We start from the raw sequence: 18053 nt of genomic DNA on the forward strand, positions 1-18053 counted from the left end.
CAGATGGGGTTTCACCGTGTTAGCTGGGATGGTCTCGATCTCCTGACCTCGTGATCCGCCCGCCTTGGCCTCCCAAACCCAAAGTGTTGGGATTACAGGCATGAGCCACCGCGCCAGGCCTGGACTGTGTTTTTTAATCGTAGACACTTTTATCTTTAAAATGAACGTACGGTTATTACAATACAAATCTAAGCTGATCCTCTGATGGCTTCCTCTGGTGATTCCCATTTCCTGGAGTCTCTCTAAAACATAGTTACAGTACAAATGAATTGTATATATTTTGAATCTATTTAATTCCTCTTCTTTCAGTTGAGGAGATGGAGTTGGAGAGGTAGGCAGTTTTCATATCATGTAGAGCCTTTCACACCTTCAAGATATTTTGTATTTTTTTTTTTAGCAGTGCTTATCATGATTAAGTAACTCATTGTATGGTCATTAAATGAATGTTTGTCTTGATAGACTAAGTTCTGTGTGTTTAGGAGCCACACTGCCATCACCTGCAGTACAGTGTTTATATAAATAAATGGAGCTCATGGCAATTTCTTAAGTTTCTTAAGTTTGAAACCATTTTGTCTGCAAATTTGTTTAATATAATACGTGTCAGAGAATATCATTTCTTAAAAATGTTAATCATTTGCACAAAAGGTCCCCATCCCTTAAGAGAGAATGACACATAAGAGGCTGAATTAATTGGGAGATCATCTTTATTTGTTGGCTACAAATATAGGGATTTTTGTCTGGATTTGTTCACGGATTTATTCCTAGAAACAGGAATAGTGCCTGTTACAGAAATATGTATTGAATCAATGAATCAATAAAAGTGCATGACATTCACAACTCAGTAATAAGAAAACAAATAACCTAATTAAAAAATGAGCAAAAGATTTGACCAGCCACTTCAGTAAAATAGATATAGGATGGCAAAAAACACACGTGAAAAGGTGCTTAACATCATTAGTCATTAGGAAAATGAAATTTAAAACCACAATGAGATACTGCTACACATCTGTTAGAATGGCTAAAATAAAAATAGCTGACAAAACCAAGTGTTGGTAAAGTTGTAAAACAACTAAAACTCTCATATGTTGCTGGTGGTACAGCCCACTTTGGAAATCAGTTTGCCAAATTCTTATAAAATTAAACATGCACTTAAACTAAATACTGCATGTTCTCACTTACAAGTGGGAGCTAAATGATGGGAACACATGGACACAAAGAGGGGAACAGCCGATATTGGAGCTTACTTGAGGGTGGAGGGTAGGAGGAAGGAGAGGATCAGAAAAAATAACTAGTAGGTACTAGACGTAGTACCTGGGTGACAAAATATTCTGTACCACAAATCCCCATGACATGAGTTTACCTATATAACAAACCTGCACATGTACCTCTAAACCTAAAATAAAAATTAAAAAAGTAACTAAATGGGACTATAAATGTAGATGTGGATCAGTACCAAGAAGTTTTTTTTTTTTTTCCACAAACCCCTAAGTGTCTGATTTCCACTCAAGTCTTTTAAACTCGTTTCACATTGCTGCGTAGCAGAGGTCTTTTATTTTCCACTTTTTAATGTACCTAAAAAGCATGAACCCTGCATTTCAATGGACTGTATCATATGCTTTTTTGCTAAAAACTTTTTCATCAAACACAATTACATTGTTCAGTTTTGTTGTAAACTTAACATAAGATGCACTGTTGATATGCTTTCTGATATGTTTGAGAAGAATGATAAAATAAAGCTTAAAAACTGAAGAAGAATTAAAAGTAAGCAGATACTTAGCATCTGACCTAGAAACCTACTCCTAGAAATTTGCCTAAAGGAAAATGAGACATATGTATACACACACAAAAACCCGTACACAGATGTTTGTGAAGGCTTTATTCATAATTTCTAAAAAATTGAAAACAACCCAAATACTCATTAACTAGTGAATAGATAAATAAATGGCTAACCTATGATACATCCACACAATGAAATATCACTCAGCAAGAAAAAGAAAAAGCAGCAACATGGATGAATCTCAAATACATTATGATTCATCGAAAGAAACCAAACTCAAATGGCTACATACTATGTGATTCCATTTATATGACACTCTAGAAAGGCAAAACTGAGATGGAAATCAGATAAACACAGGTAAGGGTTCGTCAACCAACAGGGCTGGAATTGGGGAGAGTGAATGGACTACCAAGAAGGGGAGCTGTTTGGAATGATGGGAATGTTCTGTATTTTGACTGTGACAGTAGTATTCAACCATATCCATTTGTCAATATTCATAGAACTGTACACTAGAAAAGGGTGAATGTTCCTGTATGTAGAAAATACCTTAATAAACCTGATAAAGAAATCAAAGTATTTATGAGGTCTTTTTTCTATGAGTACTTGAGCAAGCAAATTGTTAGCTTGCTGCTTTGAGAATCAGGAGCAAACCCATGCTTTACCAAGGGACTAAAGATACTCGTGAGACTCACTCTCCTACTTATCATTCCCACTGTTCTTTTTCTTTAAATGCTTACCCTGATAAACTGGTAATGAAGAACTTAAACATTCTTAATCTCTTCAAAAAATTAATGAAAAGATAGATATGTTGTAGGCTTTTGAGTTTCATGTGGCGAGGTCTTTACTTTTAGCAAAAACCATTTATTAAGTAATATCTGCCATTTAGCACTGGGTAAGACATTGTGTTCTTAGCACGTCGGGCAGGGCTAGTAGACGCAGCACAAGCCTCGTTTGCTACCTCAAGGAGTTGCCATGAGAATCAGTAAAGGGTGTGTTTGTGTAAGCACTGTGTAAATTGCTAAATAAATGCAGGTGGTTTCATTGCCAAATATTTAAAAACCTAGGTATAACAAGCAAATAAACTTGGATTTCAGTATCAAAGAACAACCCACAAACATGGTGTGAGTGAAACATAGGAATGAATTCCTTGGCTTACATCTATGTTTGGCCCCATTGCCTTCTTGCCTGGTGGGGAGAATCTGGTGTCCAGGAGCTTTGCGCATAGCATGGAGGAATGGCAGGAATGAAATTTCATAGACTGGAGAGTGGGAGGAGACTCAGTGGAAAGACTGCTACCGGCAAAACTTGGAGTTAGAGGCTCTGAAGGAGTGAATCCTCAACAGTTTGTGTGTTTGTAGATGTACATGTGTTTTGTACAGTCTCTGTCCTTTTATGAAGTGGACTCCCTTGTTCTAAATGTAGGTGACCATTGTAGCAAATGTGCTGTTACCCACACCAAACTTTTCTTCTGATACCTCCTCTTCCAGTGGTTTTGCCGTCCTAGTTCTTGATACATTTTTGTTCCGTGTAACTGCTTTTATCCTCATGAATATTGTCATGAACTCACTGATATCAGTGGTAAAGTTTTAGGTACAGTCATAACCTATTTCTCATCTTCTTTTATGTATATACACACACAATTAGAAATCATACCTTTTTCCCTCTTAGATTGCTATGTCATATGTCATAAAGAGGTACTCCAAGTTGAGCTCAACAAATATTTATTTATATGACTTTATTTGAAAACTTATTTACAGAGTATTACATAATGATAAAATGAATTCTACTAGCAATATGACCTTGACCAGATCCTTAACTAACATCCCGGTTTCTTTACTTGCAAAATGCAAGTATTAATAATAGTACCAATATTGCTCTTTTCACTATATAGTTGTAAGAATCACAATAGCTTAGGAAAGCTTGTAGTCAACTCTGATGTTCTGCCCAAATACAAGACAGTGGTATTATTAATGGAATCCTTCTCATTATTTGTACTATTCCCAGAAAGGGGTACACTGATAAATTCTTATGTTTTTCCAGGGAGAGTCACACCAGGACAGCTCATGTCCTATATTCAGCTCTTCAAGAACAACCTCAAAGCTCTGATGAATCACTGTGGGCTCCTCCAGCTTGGGCTGGCCACAGCTCAAACGTTGAAACACCCACAGACTGACAAGTGGGACAACTTTCTTGCTTTTGAAAGACTCCTTCTTCAGGTATGTTGCTGTGGGTACTTCGTGGGATCTTAATAATTAATGTTTTGATTTCCAGGGAAAAACTTTGACATTTATTATAGCCTTAGTAAGAAATCATATTGTTGACATGTGCCCTGCTTCATATTCTCTAAGTGCCCCCGAGTTAAAGTTCAAGTAGAAACTTTTTTCATGCCTGTTTAAAAAAATATTTTGACAGTAATGTCTTTGGCTTCTCATTCAATACTAAGGATGTTTTTTGAGCATTGAACTAACCTCTGGAAACCTCTTTCAATTTTATGCCGTTTGGACCTTTCTCGCTCTTCATGGTGTCTTTATTTGATCCTTGCTACTTTTTCTGTAACATATTACTACTATTCACATTTCCTCTGACATTACCTAGTTTCTAGTCCTTAAGCAACACATAGCATGTGCCTTAAAATGGCATTTAGTAAAAAGTGAGGGAATTGATCTCCATTTGTAGTGTTTATACAGATATTTGTATGTGGGTTAGGAACTTTTCATGACTGATGAAATATTTTCATGGGAAACTTTTCAAAAAATATGTAGTATGTATTTTTTAAAATTATAAAGTAGTTTTTAAAATTGTACAGTACTTTAAAAAGGGATAGAGGATTATAAAGCATAAATGTACTAAAACGACGAGTATCTGTAAACTTTCCACATAGACTCAATATGATTTATCATTATTTTCATATCTATCATGGATCCTTTTTCATTAAAGAAATAAAACTAGACATAAAGTTGAAGCATTCTTGATACTATATAAGCATCTCTAATTTGATTTTTCTTTTTCTTTCCCTAGAGATAATTACAAGCTCAATTAGTTGTTTTTACATTTTTATTAAATATTTACTTTTTCATAAATAATATAGAGCATTTATGCTATAGTTTTTAATTTTACATAAGTGATGTTATACTATAAATATCCCTAAATAGCTTGCTTTTTTCTCTCAGGGTTCTATTTTTAAGATAATCCAAAGTGATGGGCTAGGTGCAGTGGCTCACGCCTATAATCCCAGCACTTTGGGAGGCCGAGATGGGCGGATCACTTGAGGTCAGGACTTCGAGACCAGCCTGGCCAACATGGCAAAGTCCTGTCTCTACTGAAAATATAAAAATTAGCTGGGTGTGGTGGTGGTCATCTATACTCAGGAAGCTACTCGGGAGGCTTAGGCAGGAGAACTTCTTGAACCCGGGAGGTGGAGGTTGCATTGAGCTGAGATTGTGCTACTGCACTTAAACCTGGGTGACAGAGGGAGACTCCATCTCAAAAATAAATAAATAAATAAATAAATAAAGTGATGTATGTAGATCTAGCTCATTCCTTTAAACCACATCATAAATATACAATTTATTTATGCAATCTCTACTGATGTTTAGTTAGGCTGTTGCATTTGTGCCCGTGTGTGTGTGTGTGTGTGTGTGTGTGTGTGTGTGTGTGGTGTGTATGTATGTGAGATTAGGAAGAATTATGCAGTGAATACTCTGGAATATGTCTCCTGTTATATATTGTTAAGTTTACCAAAGATTGCCAAAACTGTTGAACCAGGTAAGGCTAAAAGCTGTGTCCTCTTCAGGATGTCAATGAGCTCCCTTCATTATCCCAGAATGTCTAAAATGTCACAAACGTACATCAAGAGGCAGAGGAAGGAGCTTATTTCTTCATTATGTATTTTTCCTATCAAGGCAAAAAGAAAAAAAAAAAAACTTTCTGAATCCTTAGTGATGGCTATGAGCCTTACCTCAAAATATCTTGTTTTGTGAGATGATAATTTTTGTTTAAGGTCATTGGTTTTCTGTTATTTGGAGCCAAAATACACTCATCTTTCTCCCGTTAATATGTAATATACTAAGATCCCAAATAAAAGTGGTTTATTCCCAATTTTTAGTTTGTTCTAGTTGTCAGTTTATCCATCACAGTGCTTTTAAATCATATATTCAGTTTTATGCTTTTATTCATGAGTATTTTAAGGATTTTAATGCCATTATGAATTGAATTTTTAAAATTTAATTTTCCAGTTTATTGTTGGCATGTAGGAATATATTGACTTGTGAATAGTGATCATGGATCCAACACTTTGCATTTTGTGATGATACTTGTTTTCTTATTTCTGGTTGTTATTCATTGATTGTCCTGGGTCTTCTGTATGGGCAAGAATATTATCTGTGAATAAAGTCAGTTTTGTTTCTTCGTTTCCACACTTGATACCAAGTGTCTTTCATAGTGCATTGACCAGGCATACTAGGCCCTTTTTCAGTAAGAGTCATGCTAACAGGCATCTTCATCTTATTCCTGACTTTAAAGAAAATATTCCAAAAAGGTTTTGTTTTGTTTTTAATCAGACTGAGGAAGTTTCTTCCTAATCCTAGTTTGCTGTTGTTGTCGTTGTTTTTTTTTTTTTTAGTGATGCATTAGTGTTGCATTTTGTTTAATGCAGATTACTAATTTTTTAAATGACTATATAGTTTTTCTCCCTTAATCTGTTAATGTGATGAATTGTGTTTATAACTTTTTTAATGCTAAATAATCTTCATTGCATTCCTGGGATTAATTCAACTTGTTCTCACACACACATACACTCACACATGTAAACATATGCACACACACACATACAAATTGCTGGATTTAGTTTACTAATATTTTCCATAGAAATTTGCATTTGTGCTCATAGGTGAAATTAGGATTTTTTTTCTTTCTTTTTTTGAGACAGATCTTGCTCTGTCACCCAGGTTGGAGTGCAGTGGCATGATCTCAGTTGACTGCAACCTCCACCTCCCGGGTTCAAGTGATTTTCCCATGTCAGCCTCCTGAATAGCTGGAATTACAGGTGTGTGCCGCCACGTCTAGCTAATTTTTGTATGTAGAGATGGGATTTCGCCACGTTGGCCATGCTGGTCTCAAACTTCTGACCTCAAGTGATCTGTCTGCCTTGGCCTCCCAAAGTGTTGGGATTATAGGCATGAGCCACTGCACCTGGCCTATATTTTTTTCTTTATTGTTCTGCCATGGTCTCGTTTTCCAAAAAAGATTATAATAGTTTGGTAAAGTCAATTAGGGTGAGTTTTCTTTTTCTATTCTCTATTTGTTTAAAAAAGGAATTATCAGTTACTTAAAAGTAAAATATTTCCAAAAATAACCTGGACCTATCGCTTTGTTGTTGATATTTATTATAATAATAATAATAAGTAATAATAATAAAGTGATTCAAAACTATAATTTCTTCAATTCTTTATCGTTTTGATTTATCTTCTGTCAGAGATGATTTTAAATTACTCACAATGATTGTGAATTTACCAATTATACCATTTTAAAACATATTTCTATCTCTATCACTGTCATTATGTCTGTCTTCATTAAAAACTATGAGCTCATATTGCTTTCATAGTTCTTTTTCTTCTTTTTCTGAGACAGGGTCTCACTCTGTCACCCAGATTGAGTGCAGTGGCATGATCACCACTCAGTGTAGCCTCAACATCCTGGACCCAAGTGATCCTCCCACCTCAGCCTCCTGAATACAGGAGTGCACTAGCACTCCTGGCTCATTTTTATTTTTTATTTTTTGTAGAAATGGGATCTTTCTATGTTGCCCAGGCTGGTCTCAAACTCCTAGACTCAAGTGCTCCTCCCACCTCAGCCTACCAAAATGTTGGGATTACAGGCGTGAGCCACTGCATCTGGTTTAATATCATAGCTCTAACCTAATAGCACATGGTTCATTCTAGTTTTCCCCCTTTCCATAGTTGTACCTCCCTTCTCTGACAGTGAGGAACTTATCTCCCATTATCCTCGACATATTTAATTACTTTATCAGTCCCCACTGTGTGTAACTAATCTTCCAGTAGAGCTGCTGCCCCGTGGCGTAGATGCCTCCTCACCTCACCTGGGCGCTCTCTTCCTGCTCCAGGTCATGGCCAAGCCCACACGGATGTTCTCTCTCACTTCATACAGAGGTACCCTTGTGGAAACCTCCCCATAGGGATGCTCTTCTACCTCTATTGAGCTCTGACATCTCTGTGCTGCCCCTACCTCTGCCTTCTTCGTAGAGGCCCTCCTCAGGCCTCTCAGGTTCCAGCACCCCACACTAAGCCCACACTGTGGCTCCTAAGGCACAGATGCCCTCCTCATTCTGCAGGCTCTGACACTTTGTGCCGAGTCACTACCATTGCTACTGCCCTGTTTGGCCACCTGCTTAGTGACCTACACTGCATCCTGGGATGTTGTTATCCCTCAACCTCCACCTGGATACCTTTCTCACCTGCTTTGGTTCTGACAACCCATGCAGGGCTGCTGCTGCATTCTCCCCTCTCCTCCAGCCTCCCCATCCCTTCGAGATGTCCTCTTTACTCCACTTGGGGCCTGGTAGTCGTGTGGACACCATCCTTACCTTGCTCCGGTTCTGATCCCCTGCCATGGATCCTCACTTCTACCACCTTCCACCTGGATGCCATTTCCATCCCCTTGGATTCCAACAACCCCTGCGAGACTCTCCCACCCCCATGCACTAATGCCCGCCTCACCTGGCTCTGGCTCTGACACCATGCCCTGGGCTACCATTGTCTCCCCTGTGGACACCCTCTTTATACTCATGGGCTCTGATAACCTGCCCAAAGCCACTATTGTGACCTCCTTCATTCCCCCTGCCCTACCATATGGACAATCTCTTCACCCTGCTGCTGTCTATATCGCATGTCCTCTAAAGTGAGCCCCACTACAAAATCTCATAAAATTGGTTCAAAACAAGGCTATGCAGAGATTTTCTCCTGAGAATGATAATCTTTCTAGATAAGCTTACTAAAGGTTTCTGAAGAAACTTGACATATTAATTCTAAGCCGTTTTTTATTTGTAATTAATATTTGGAATCTTTTGTTCCATATTAGACTCTTAGACCATTAGATGTGATCATGGTAATTGGTGTGGTTCTTTCAACAACTAAAGAAAGAGTTGAAAGACTGAGGAACCCCAGGCATAGTGGTACACATCTGTAGTTTCAGGTACTCAGGAGGCTGAAGTAGGAGGATGACTCAAAGTCAGGAATTTGAGGCTGCAGTGGCCTGTGAATAGCCACTGCGCTCCACCCTGGCAATATAGAGAGACCCCCTTGCCTCTGCCCAATCTCTTAAATAAATAAATGAGTAAGATTGGGGAAAAGAAGTAAACATTTAAAATACTAAAATCCTACTCCTAGCATAATTGCATATCACCCTGACCAGTACTGTGTTCTCAGTCACTTCTGGGTCCTTACAAGTTAGGGTTTTAGCATAGGCGAATGTATAAACTGATCATCGGAATGCTCTTGGTTTATGAACGTGCTTACTTTACATAGTATATACTCATCCATTAGTTTAACAAGTAATAATATATGGGCAGCTGCCCCTTTTACAGACTTTGGTTTGAAAATAGGGCATTTGTGTTTATTTTGAGCGTGAGGACAACCTTTCGTTTTTCCCCAAGGGCTTGAGAGCCACCAAGAAATTTCAGCTAATGTTGAGAATTGTTTATTTTTTGGGAGACTCATTTCCACCACTTTCTACCAGGCCTCCATCACTGAAATGTCAATGTTTACTTTACGGTAACGTTACTTTAAGTAACATTATAGACAACCTTAGTTAAAAAAAAGAAATCGGTCTTAGAAATCTATAATTAAAAATAGATTACTGCATTTCTTCTACTTACAGTGGTTTTGGTGATCTAACGACTAGTCGGCAAGAGACCTGAGGACTATTTGTAAGATTTGTGTTGGACTTACACTCCTGGAAACAATAGATTTAGGCATTTAATTTCTAAAGATAATATTATATGCTCAAAAGAGAAACCTTTTTGAGTATTGTTGGGGAAAATCTAGTATTTGTTAGCAGTGAGTACAATTTGAAAAGCTGAAGGAGATAAAACATCTTCATGACTCCTTTTTTCTCTTGCTGGGTCCAATATCACAGACAGTGTTTTAGGCATTGAATACATGTGTGCTAGTTATAAAATAATTCTGATTTTGCATCAAATTTAAAGTGTAGAAAAGAACAAGTTTAAACTGATCATGGATATGTTTATGATTCAATTAGTGTTTTCACAAAGTAGCTTTGCCTTCTTTTAATTAAAGTACAAATTCATTTAATTTGGTGAAAGGGTATAAAGTATGAAGAATTCCTTTCTTGTAGTATAGCAAGAGAGTTTGGCTTAGTTTCCTCATCTAAAGATAAATAAAATATCTACCTCATAGTGTTATTGTCAGGATTGACTGAGATTATATGTGTATTAATACATAACTAATTAATACATAGCTAAGAATAAAGTATCTATCTCGTAGTGTTATTGTCAGGATTGAGTGAGACTATATGTGTGTTAATACATAACTAAGTACAGTAAATCCTCAATAAATAGTCATTATTTATTCTTTCACCTGGGTCAAAAATATTACAAATGCTGTCTTATTTTATGTGAAGAATACCTTTAATATATTCTCACCTAGATTTTGGTTTCCTAAATTAAAATTTATTAAGGAAGAATGAGTTTATCACTTAGAAAAATGTTACTATCTTTTTGTATTTACTGTTTGATAATGTTTGACAGTATTTTTCTTTAAATCTTGATTTAAAGCCCACTTTTTCTGCAGTGGATGACTGAAGTTTTTATGCTTGTCATCACAAGAAAAAAGCTTTTTTTCCCATTAAAAATTTATTGGCCAGACCTAGTGGCTCACACCTGCAATCCTGAGGCAGGAGGATTACTTGAGGCCAGGAGTTCAAGACCAGTCTGGGCAACATAGTGAGACTTTGTCTGTACTAAAAATGAAAAAAAAAAAATAGCTTGGTGTGGTGGTGCATGCCTGTGGTCCCAGGTACTCAGGAGGCTGAGGCAGGAGGATCACTTGAGCTGAGCCCAAGAGGTCAAAGCTGCAGCGAGCCTTAATTGCACCACTGCATTCCAGCCTCGGTGACCCTGTCTCAAAAAAAAAAAAAAAAAAAAAAAAGGGAAAAAAGAAAAAGAAAACAGTTATTTTATAGGTATGTTTATACCACTCATTATAAAACTATAACAATAACTAGTGCTTGAACTTCAAAGAGAATGAAACAATTTACCTTTTTGTCAAAATTACATAGCAAATAAATGACCCTTTAAATTGTGCCTTAGGTGCTTTCTTTGGCAGCACATATACTAAAATTGGAATGATACAGAAAAGATTAGCATGACTCCTGCACAAGGATGACATGCAAATTCGTGAAGCATTTCACATTTTTAAAATCTAGAATAAAAGTAAAAATTAAAGAAAAATTGTGCATTAGCAAACCCATTATGATTTTTTAAGCCTTATACTTTTTCTGCTTATCTTAAAAAATGGCATGGTGTATTGGTGTGAGTGGTAATAATAATAATAATAAATATAATCCTCATTGGATTCAGAGAACTTTGAAACCCCAGAAAAGATTTTATGGGATAAAATCAAGGTATCATAAAGTGAGAACATTGAAAAGTAATATGTATTCTTGAACGCTGCCCAACATCTGATTTCCTCTCTATAAAATCACTGAAGAGTAATACAAGGAAAAAAACCTTTTATTGACTATAACTTATTGTGGTAATAAAATGATAGCAAACTGTGTATTAAGGAAGCAGCTGTGTTTAAACTTCCTACTTCCTAAACGTATACTTTATAAAAATATATATGTAATATATCCATCTCCAGTTATTTCTTTAGGTAGAATGTATACTTTAAATTAAAACAATCCAGCTTAGAAAATGGTTTTTAAATAAAATATAAATGAGTTATAAAGCCATTCAAGATAATTGAGGTAAAATATAGCTTTAGTTTAAAATTTTATCTCTTTGCAATAAAAAATAGGCATCTATTTTATTGGCTGCCAAAGTAGTTTTTAATAGGTAGGATTGTTTTGTAAAAATATGTTGAATGTTAGACAATATCTTTCTATAGCCAGTCAAGTTTACCTAAGCTAAGTAATAGTATATCTGCTAATTTTATAATACATTGGCAGATTTTACTTTCTAAGTCCTCTAGTGCCTCTACTAGCTCTCACGCCATATGGCTTGGCTTAGAAATATGATGGCTCATTTTAGTGCTGTTCCTGACTTCACCAACACCCTGGGAGGTTCTGTTTTATAATACCTTCTTTTTAGCCATTTATAATTAGGATTGAATTTTTCTGGGAAGAAGTTTCCACCACTCTGCTTCTCTGTGGGCCTTGCTATTCAGAGTCATTTGGCAGCATGGTATATTGTCACTTGCAAAAGCATCTATGGAGATTTGGATTAAAATGGCAGATAGGAGGTAGGACTAGCTTGCAGCTCCCACTCAGACAGAGCAGTGTGTGGAGATTCACATCATGAACTTCTGCTCCAAGAACTACTGCAGGAACATGCCAGAAAAGCTGAGAGAATGCACAGACCATTTGGAGGAACTGGATCACCACTGCAGGCTCCCTGAGATGCTGAAAAACTGAGTCTGCTTGCTTTCTTGAGACCAACCTTTAGGACTGTGGTCTACATGGGAGCGGCGTGAAGCCTGTGACTGCTGACTTTACCCCTTTTCCCTGGTGATCTCTGTGATTCAGCAGAGGCAGCCATAATCCCCCGGGAACATAATTCCATTGGCCTGGGATCCACACCACCATCTCCCACAGTAGCTGCAGCAAGCCTTGCCCAAGGAGAGTCTGAACTCAGACACACCTATTCCTGCTCCCACCTGGTGGTCTTTCTCTACCAGCCCTGGTTGCCAAAGACAAAGGATATAATCTCTTGGGAGCTCTATCTCCCTGTTTACTGTCTGAAAAACCTGAATACTTAACCAGGCAACCCTAGGGCAAGTTTGCATCCTCCTATAGTACTGCAGCTGATACACTCTTGAAAGCGTCACCTCCTGGCTGGAGGCCAACCAACAAAAAACCAGTGCACTAAACAAAAATACAATCAAGGACCCTCACAGAGTCCACTTCACTCCCCCACTACCTTCACTGGAGCAGGTGCTGGTATCCATGATTGAAAGACCTGAAGATGGATCACATCACAGGACTCTGCAGACACTCCCCAGTACCAGCCTGAAGCTTGGTAGCTCCACTGGTTGGCTAGACCCACAAGAGCAAAAATGATCACTGCAGTGCAGCTCTCAGGAAGCCCCATTCCTAGGGGAAGAGGGAGAACACTTCATCAAGGGAGCATTCCATGAGATGAAAGAATCTGAACAGCAGCCCTGAGTCCCAGATATTCCCTCTGACATAGTTTACCCAAATGAGAAGGAACCAGAAAAACAATTCTGGTAATATGACGAAACAAGGTTCTTTAACACCCCCAAAAGATCACATTAGCTTACCAGCAATCCAAACCAAGATGAAATCTCTGAATTTCCAGAAAAAGAATTGAGAAGGTCGATTATTAAGCTAATCAAGGAGATGCCAGAGAAAGGTGAAGTCTAACTTAAAGAAATTAAAAACATTGATACAGGATATGAAAGGAAAAATATTCAGTGAAATAGACAGCATAAATAAAAAACAACCACAACTTCTGCAAATCAAAGACACACTTAGAGAAATGAAAAATGCACTGGAAAGTCTCAGCAATAAAATTGAACAAACAGAAGAAAGAACTTCAGAGCTCGAGGACAAGACTTTCTAATTAACCCAATCCATCAAAGACAAATAAAAGAGAATTAAAAAAAAAATGAACAAAGCCTCCAAGAAACTCGAGAGTATGTTAAGCATCGAAACCTAAGATAATTGTTTTTCCTAAGGAAGAAGAAAAATCTAAAAGTTTGGAAAACATATTTGAGGGAATAATTGAGGAAAACTTCCCAGCCTTGCTAGAGATCTAGACATCCAAACACCAGAAGCTTAAAGAACATCTGGGACTGGATTAAGAAAATGTGGCACATATAGACCATGGAATACTATGCAGCCATAAAAAAGGATGAGTTTGTGTTCTTTGTAGGGACATGGATGCGGCTGGAGACCATCATTCTTAGCAAACTATCACAAGAACAGAAAACCAAACACCGCATGTTCTCACTCATAGGTGGGAACTGAACAATGAGATCACTTGGACTCGGGAAGGGGGACATCACACACCGGGGCCTATCATGGGGAGGGGGGAGGGGGGAGGGATTGCATTGGGAGTTATACCTGATGTAAATGACGAGTTGATGGGTGCAGCCCACCAACATGGAACAAGTATACATATGTAACAAACCTGCACGTTATGCACATGTACCCTACAACTTAAAGTATAATAATAATAATTAATAAATTAAAAAAGAACATCTGGGAAATTCATCACAAAAAGATAATTGCCTAGGCACATAGTCATTAGGTTATCTAAAATCAAGACAAAGGAAAGAATCTTAAGAGCTCTGAAGCAAAAGCATCAGGTAACGTATAAAGGAAAACCTATCAGAGTAACAGCAGATTTCTCAGCAGAAATCCAACAAGCTAGAAGGGATTGGGGTTCTATTTTTAGCCCACATAAAAAAAAAATAATTATCAGCCAAGAATTTTGTATCCAGCAAAACTAAGCTTCATAAATGAAGGAAAGATACAGTCTTTTCCAGACAAACAAATGCTGAGAGAATTCACCACTAGCAAGCCAGCACTACAAGACTGCTGAAAGGAGCTCTAAATCTTGAAACAAATTCTTGCAATACACCAAAATAGAACCTCCTTAAAGCATAAATCTCACAGGACCTATATAACAATAACACAATGAAAAAAACAAAAAACAAAAAACAAAGAACAAAACAAAACCAAAAAAGACATTCAGGCAACAAATAGCGTGATGAATAGAATAGTACCTCACACCTTAATACTAACTTTGAATGAAAATGGCCTAAGTGCTCCACTTGAAAGATACAGAATGGCAGAATGGATAAGAATTCACCAACCAAGTTTCTGCTGTCTTCAGGAGAGTCACCTAACACATAAGGGCTCACATAAACTTAAGGTAAAGGGGTGGAAAAAGATATTCCATGCAAATGGACACCAAAAGTGAGCAGGAATAGCTACTTTTATATCAGACAAAACAAACCTTAAAGCAATAGCAGTTAAAAAAACAAAGAGGGACATTATATAATGATAAAAGGAATAATCTAAAAGGAAAATATCACAATCCTGAATATATATGCGCCTAACACTGGAGCTCCCAAATTTATAAAACAGTTACTGCTAGACCTAAGAAATCAGACAGATGGCAACACAGCAAGAGTGGGGGACTTTTAATACTCCACTGACAGCAGTAGATAGATCATCAAGACAGAAAGTCAACAAAGAAACAATGGATTTAAATTGTACCCTACACCAAATGGACTTAACAGATATTTACAGAACATTCTATCCAACAACTGCAGAATATGCATTCTATTCATCAGCACATGGAATGTTCTCCAAGATAGACTATATGATAGGCCACAAAACAAGTCTCAGTAAATGTAAGAAAATATAAATTATAGTAAATACTCTCTCAGACCGCAGTGGAATAAAATTGGAAATCAACTCCACAAGGAACCTCAAAACCATTTAAATATATGGAAATTAAATAACCTGCTCCTGAATAATCAATCTTTGGGTCAACAATGAAATCAAGATGCTAATTAAAAGTCTTTAAACTGAACAATAATGGTGACACAACCTATCAAAAACTCTGGGATACAGCAAAAGGTGCTAAGAGTAAAGTTCATAGCATTAAATGCCTACATCAAAAAGTCTGAAACAGTGCAAATAGATAACCTAAGGTCACATCTCAAGAAACTACAGAAACAAGAACACACCAAACCCAAACCCAGCAGAGGAAAAGACAACAAAGATCAGAGCAGAACTAAATGAAATTGAAACCAATAAGGAAACAAACAAAAACACAAAAGATAAATGAAACAAAAAGCTGGTTCTTTGGAAAGATAAACAAAATTGATAGAATATTAGCGACATTAACCAAGAAAAGAAGAGAGAAGATCCAAATAAGTTCAATTAGAAATGAAATGGGAGATATTACTACTGATACCACAGAAATACAAAAGATCATTCAAGGCTGCTGTGAACACCTTTACATGCATAAACTAGAAAACATAGAGGAGATGGATAAATTCTTGGAAATATATAGCCCTTCTAGATTAAACCAGGAAGATATAGAAACTCTGAACAGACCAACAACAAGCAGGAAGATTGAAATGGCAATAAAAAATTGCCAACAGAAAGAAGTCCAGGACCAGATGGATTCACAGCTGAATTTTATCAGACATTCAAAGAAGAATTGGTATCAATCCTATTGATGCTATTCCACACAATAAGGAAAGCGGGAATCCCCGCTAAATCGTTCTGTGAAGCCAGTATCACCGTGATGTCAAAACCAGGAAAAGATATAACCAAAAAAGAAAACTACAGACCAATATCCCTGATGAACATATATGCAAAAATCCTCAACAAGATACTAGTGGACTGAGTCAACCAGCATGTCAAAAAGATCATCCACCATGATCAGTTGGGTGTCATACCAGGGATGGAGGGATGGTTTAACTTTCACAGGTCAATAAATGTGATACACCACAAAAACAGAATTAAAAACAAAAATCACATGATCATCTCAATAGATGCAGAAAAAGCATTGGACAAAATCCAGCATCCCTTTATAATTAAAACCCTCCGCAAAATCAGCATAGAAGGGACATACCTTAAAGTAATAAAAGTTGTCCATGATAAACTCACTGCTAACATTATACTTAATGGGGAAAAGTTGAAAGCATTCCTCCTGAGAACTGGAGCAAGACAAGGATGCCCACTCTCATCACTTTTGTTCAACATAGTACTGGGAGTCCTAGCCAGAGCACTCCCCCAAGAGAAGGAAATAAAGGGCATCCAAATCAGTAAAGAGGAAGTTGAACTCTTGTTGTTTGCTGATGATATGATCATATACCTAGAAAACCCTAAAGATTCATCCAAAAAACTCCTAAAACTGGTAAATGAATTCTGCAAAGTTTCAGGATATGAAATTAATGCACACAAATCTACACAGCACTATATATTCTGCTATACACCAGCAGCGACCAAGCTGAGAATCAAATCAAGAACTCAACCCCTTAATAATAGCTGCAAAAAAATAAAATACTTGGTTATATACCTAACCAAGGAGGTGAAAGACCTCTATAAAGTAAACTACAAAACACTAAATAGACGATACAAACAAATGGAAAGACATCCCATGCTCATGGATGAGTAGAATCAATATTGTGAAAATGACCATACTGCCAAAACCAATTTACAAATTCAGTGCAATTTCTGTCAAAATACCACTATCATTCTTCACAGAACTAGAAAAAACAATTCTAAAATTCATATGGAACCAAAAAAGAGTCCGCATAGCCAAAGCAAGACTAAGCAAAAAGAGCAAATCTGGGGGCATCACATTACCCGAATTTGAACTATACTATAAGTCCATAGCCACCAAAACAGCATGATTCTGGTGTAAAAATAGGTACATAGACCAATGGAACAGAGTAGAGAACCCAGAAAGAAAGCCAGAATACTTACAGCCAACTGATCTTTGAAAATGCAAACAGAAACACAAAGTGGGGAAAAGACACCCCATTCAACAACTGGTGCTGGGATAATTGGAAAGCCACAGGTAGAAGAATGAAACTGGATCCTCATTTCTCAGTTTATACAAAAATCAACTCAAGATGGGTCAAAGACTTACATCTATGACCTGAAACCATAAAGATTCTAGAAGATAACATTGGAAAAACTTTCTAGACATTGGCTTAAGCAAAGACTTCATGACCAAGAATCCAAAATCAAATGCAGCAAAAACAAAGATAAATAGATGGGACATAATTAAACTAAAAAGCTCCTGCACAACAAAAGAAATAATCAGCAGGGTTAATAGACAACCCATAGAGTGGGAGAAAATCTTTACAATCTATACATCTGACCAAGGACTAGTATCCAGAATCTACACGGAACTGAAACAAATCAGTGGAAGAAAACAAACAATTCCACCAAAAAGTGGGCTAAGGACATGAATAGACAATTCTCTAAAGAAGATATACAAATGGCTGACAAGCATATGGAAAAATGC

At 37.0% G+C, this 18053-nt stretch overlaps 1 protein-coding gene and 1 non-coding gene across 3 annotated transcripts in view; both read left to right on the forward strand.

Moving 5' to 3' along the window:
• SCFD2 (sec1 family domain containing 2) overlaps window positions 1-18053 on the forward strand; it is a 487384-nt gene that overhangs the window by 104443 nt on the left and 364888 nt on the right. For both annotated transcript variants that reach the window (XM_007998716.3, XM_007998717.3), the window contains exon 4: window positions 3818-3993. In XM_007998716.3, coding sequence (XP_007996907.3) covers window positions 3818-3993 — 176 coding nt within the window. The remainder of the gene's footprint in view (window positions 1-3817; window positions 3994-18053) is intronic.
• LOC119621103 (U6 spliceosomal RNA) lies at window positions 11121-11227 on the forward strand. The gene has a single exon (XR_005237625.1). It is a non-coding gene; the product is annotated as a U6 spliceosomal RNA (small nuclear RNA).

The sequence above is a fragment of the Chlorocebus sabaeus genome, chromosome 7 (assembly GCF_047675955.1).
Source record: "Chlorocebus sabaeus isolate Y175 chromosome 7, mChlSab1.0.hap1, whole genome shotgun sequence".
NCBI lineage: Eukaryota > Metazoa > Chordata > Mammalia > Primates > Cercopithecidae > Chlorocebus > Chlorocebus sabaeus.